The 1,816-nt window shown below is 49.7% G+C and overlaps 1 protein-coding gene across 1 annotated transcript; it reads left to right on the top strand.

The window, feature by feature from the left end:
• The first annotated feature begins 658 nt into the window (after nucleotides 1-658).
• LOC107294244 (serum amyloid P-component-like) lies at nucleotides 659-1,357 on the top strand. Its single transcript, XM_015823460.1, has one exon. It carries the CDS (start codon nucleotides 659-661, stop codon nucleotides 1,355-1,357), a length of 699 nt encoding a protein of 232 aa, XP_015678946.1.
• The last annotated feature ends 459 nt before the right edge of the window (nucleotides 1,358-1,816 follow it).

Genomic DNA, 1,816 nt, shown 5'->3' with positions numbered 1-1,816 from the left:
CCTTCTTTCTCACCCTCCCCTTCTTTCCTCCCTCCCATTCTCTCCTTCCTTCCTTCCTCCCTCCCTTCTTTCCTCCCCTTCTTTCCCACCCTCCAATTCTCTCTCTCCTTCCTCCCTCCCTTCCTTCCTCCCTCCTTCCTTCCTTGCTCCCTCCCCTTCTCCTTCCTCTCTCCTTCTCCTTCCTTCCTCCCTCCCTCCTTCCCTCCCCTTCTTCCTCCCTCCTTCTCCTTCCTCCCTCCCTCCCTCCCTTCCATCCATCCATCCTTCCTTCCTTCTTTTCCTCCCTCCCATTCTTTCCCTTCCTTCCCTTTCTCCCTCCCATTCTCTCCTTCCTTCCTTCCTCCCTTCCTCCCTTCCCATTCTTCCTTCATTCCCTCTCTCCCTCCCATTCTCTCCTCCCTCCCATTTTATTCCTTCCTTCCTTCCTTCCTTCCTTCCTTCCTTCCTTCCTTCCTTCCTTCCTTCCTTCCTTCCTTCCTTCCTTCCTTCCTTCCTTCCTTCCTTCCTTCCTTCCTTCCTTCCTTCTTGGTCCCCAGACCTCTGGAGTGTCTGATGAGGAATTCAAACTTGCCCCCCTTCCCTGTACTTGAACTGAGCAGAACACGTTCTTCAAGACCCCCTACGTAGAAGACTTAACTGGATGGCCGGGCCATGTGAAATGGGCCATGTGAAATTAGCCTACTCCCCAGACTGGGGTTCAGCTGACCAAGATCTCTTTTGTCTCCTTTTAGATCTCCAGAACAAGGTCTTTGTTTTCCCAGCACCATCTGACACGGCCGCTGTGCATCTCCAGGTCTCCAAACAGCAACCTTTGACCAAGCTGACTGTTTGCTTGAGATACTACACCCTCCTGTCCCGGGCGTACGGCCTCTTCTCTTACGCCACCCGGTCCAGTGACAACGATTTTCTGATCTACAAGAACCAGGCCAACGTATATGCCATTTACGTTGGTAATTCCTTCGTAAATTTCAAGGTTCCTTTGAAGGAGAAACCGAGCTGGGATCACATCTGTGTGTCCTGGGACTCCAGCAATGGGCTGGTCCAGTTCTGGCTCAACGGAGAACCGTTTCCTCGACAGAGTGTGAAAAAGGGCCACAGCATCGGCCAGGAGGCTTCCATCGTGCTGGGGCAGGACCAGGACTCCTTCGGAGGGGGGTTTGAGAGCGCCCAATCCTTTGTGGGGGAGATGACAGAGGTCAAAATGTGGCCCCGGGTGCTAAGCCTTGTTGAGATTAGAATGGTCATGGACAACATTGAGCCTCATGGCCCGCTGATATACTGGAGATCCCTGAACTACACCCTCAAGAACGAGGTATTTGTGGAGGATTTCCTGTGTTCCCAAGGGGTATGCACTTGAGTTGGAAAAAAGAAGAAACGAAAGAAAAGAAAAGAAGAAAATAAAATAAAAGAATAATAAAAGAATAAAAGGAAAGAAAAAAGAAAAGAAAATTATCTTTTGGGGGGGGGGGGAAATCTACATTTCTGCAATGGGATGCCAATGGCTCAAGTAGCCTTGAATGAATTACAGGCAGGTGATCCATGCTTGAAAAGCTGGTGTGAGGATGCTGGTTTCTTTATCAATAAAATTAACTTCTTTGGTCATGTTTGGCTGCCTGTTCCTTGTGGGTTCTTCTTATTGGTGTAGGGCCCTCAGTAGCACCACAAAGCATCTACAGATAGAATTTTGCAAGCCTTGGCATGAATCTCTCTGCATTTTTCTTCCTTCTTCCCTTTCTCTCTTCATTCTCCTCCCTCCCTCCCTCCCTCCCTCCTGACTCCCCAAGGTGTATCCACCTGAGTTGGAAGAAAAAAGAAA

Source organism: Protobothrops mucrosquamatus, unplaced genomic scaffold (assembly GCF_001527695.2).
Source record: "Protobothrops mucrosquamatus isolate PMUCROS unplaced genomic scaffold, P.Mucros_1.0 scaffold1879, whole genome shotgun sequence".
NCBI lineage: Eukaryota > Metazoa > Chordata > Lepidosauria > Squamata > Viperidae > Protobothrops > Protobothrops mucrosquamatus.
Note: the sequence above shows the minus strand (reverse complement) of the source record. Positions and strands in the feature narration are given on the sequence as shown.